The sequence below is a fragment of the Meles meles genome, chromosome 4 (genome assembly GCF_922984935.1).
Source record: "Meles meles chromosome 4, mMelMel3.1 paternal haplotype, whole genome shotgun sequence".
Lineage (NCBI taxonomy): Eukaryota > Metazoa > Chordata > Mammalia > Carnivora > Mustelidae > Meles > Meles meles.
In genome coordinates, this window is record NC_060069.1 from 117482188 (window position 1) to 117484233 (window position 2046).

Here is a 2046-nt window from a genome sequence, read left to right on the forward strand (position 1 = left end):
TCTTCTGCTACTTCTCTTTTATTCTCCCTGACCATCCCACTTAAAATTCTGTAGTCTCCTTTCTTAGCTTTCTGAATGAGCAGACCTTTGCAGATTACCCTACAACATACAAACACTGCTAGAAAGGGCATGTAGAATGCATCATAGACAATGAGAAACAACATTCCCCTTCCCTCCTCCCTGGTTCCATTTCATTTCTCAAAAACACACACTGGGCTAAGACTATCTCTTGAAATTTGGCTGGACCCTCAGTGTTTTAACTCCCTTCTTACATTTTCCTCATGGCTCTCCCATTTATTTTTACTTCCCTTAGTGCCTTGAGAATTATTGAATACCCACATGAAGTGAAATTTACTATGCTCCAAATAAAGTGGAATGAGAAACCTTTAAATGGCTAGCAGAATTCTTGGGATTTGTTGTTGTTGATTCAACCATAAACCTGCCTCCTCTGGTGTGTATGGCCAATGTGTATGGCCAAATGTGCATGGCCCTCTCTCCAGGCTATATGGCTATATAATTATCAAAGACATCATAATCAATTCCTGTTCAGAGGAAGTACAACCTATAGTACTGAATGATTTTATAAAACTATAATGAAGAATATGTAAGCATATAAAATATTTTTATTTGTTTTCTGCTTCAATTATTCTAGTATGATATGAACACATTTAATAAATCATTGAACCCTAGGGCAATTATAATTGGAAAGTCTTTGCACACTTACCAAACAGAACACATATAATCTGCATAATTTGTGATGCTTTTAATATAAAAGAGAACAGATAAAAGTGTGAGATCTAAACATTTCTCTTTAACATTTTTCTCAGTGAATCTATGACTTTTTTATTTCTCAGGCTATATATCATTGGATTTAACAAAGGAATTATGACAGTATAAAATAGAGAGTCCATCATATCTTGATCATCCGATTGTGCAGATCCAGGACACACATATCTGAAGAGAAGAGGGCCATAATATAAAGACACAGATAAAAGATGAGCTCCACAGGTGGAAAAGACTTTTTTAATGCCTTTCAGAGACTTCTTTCTTAAGATTGTAAAGAGAATAAGTGCGTAAGAGACTAGAACAATCAGAATGGTAAATACCTGTATTGACCCAGAGAAAATAAAAACCATCAGAACATTAAGTGAAGGGTCCGTACAGGAAATCTTAAACAATGGCATGATGTCACAGTAAAAGTGGTATATTATGTTAGAATTACAAAAGGTTAATCTGAATAAGAAACCTATATGAATTAAAGAATGAACAAAGCCACCTACAAATGATGAGAATAACAGCCAGGTGCAAAGTCTATAGGTCATAATCACTGGATATAGTAACGGTTTGCATATGGCTACATAGCGATCATATGCCATTGTTGCCAAGAGAAAACATTCTGTTGTTCCACCAAATGCAAAGGAAAAAAACTGTATCATGCATTCAGAGAGAGAGATCATCTTACTCTTAGCTAGGAAGTTGACCAGCATTTTTGGAGTCACTGTAGATGATATCCAAGCATCCACAAAAGCTAAACTCCCAAGGAGTAAGTACATGGGGATGTGAAGGTGAGGGTCATTGCATATGAGAGCAGTTAGTCCAAGGTTTCCAACAATGGTGATGAGGTATATCACCAAGAACACCAGGAATAGGGGGATTTGCCACTGTAGTTGATATGTGAATCCTGTGAGAATAAACTTTGTCATCAATGTTCCATTTTCAGGATCCATCTTATTACAGGATGACCCCTGAAATGAAATGCAGTAAGTATAAAAAAAGCATTCACTAGGATTATATAGAAAGAAAAGGGGAAGAAAATAGTTGAAATAAATCCATAGACTAATCAGAATGTTCTTATTTTATTTACTGCTACTATAAAATATGAAAATTATTTGGGGAACTGAGGTAATATAAAATGAAATTATTTCAGTTCAAAAATGTACAGTTCTATTTTCAACATTTTGAGGAACCTCCATGCTGTTTTCCAGAGTGGTTGGACCAGCTTGCATTCCCACCAACAGTGGAGGAGGGTTCCCCTTTCTCCACATC

At 35.8% G+C, this 2046-nt stretch overlaps 1 protein-coding gene across 1 annotated transcript; it reads right to left on the bottom strand.

Moving 5' to 3' along the window:
• Nucleotides 1-797: 797 nt before the first annotated feature.
• Nucleotides 798-1727, bottom strand: LOC123940431 (olfactory receptor 5H2-like). The gene has a single exon (XM_046003257.1). The coding sequence runs from the start codon at nt 1725-1727 to the stop codon at nt 798-800; it is 930 nt and encodes a 309-aa protein (XP_045859213.1).
• Between the last annotated feature and the right edge of the window lie 319 nt (nt 1728-2046).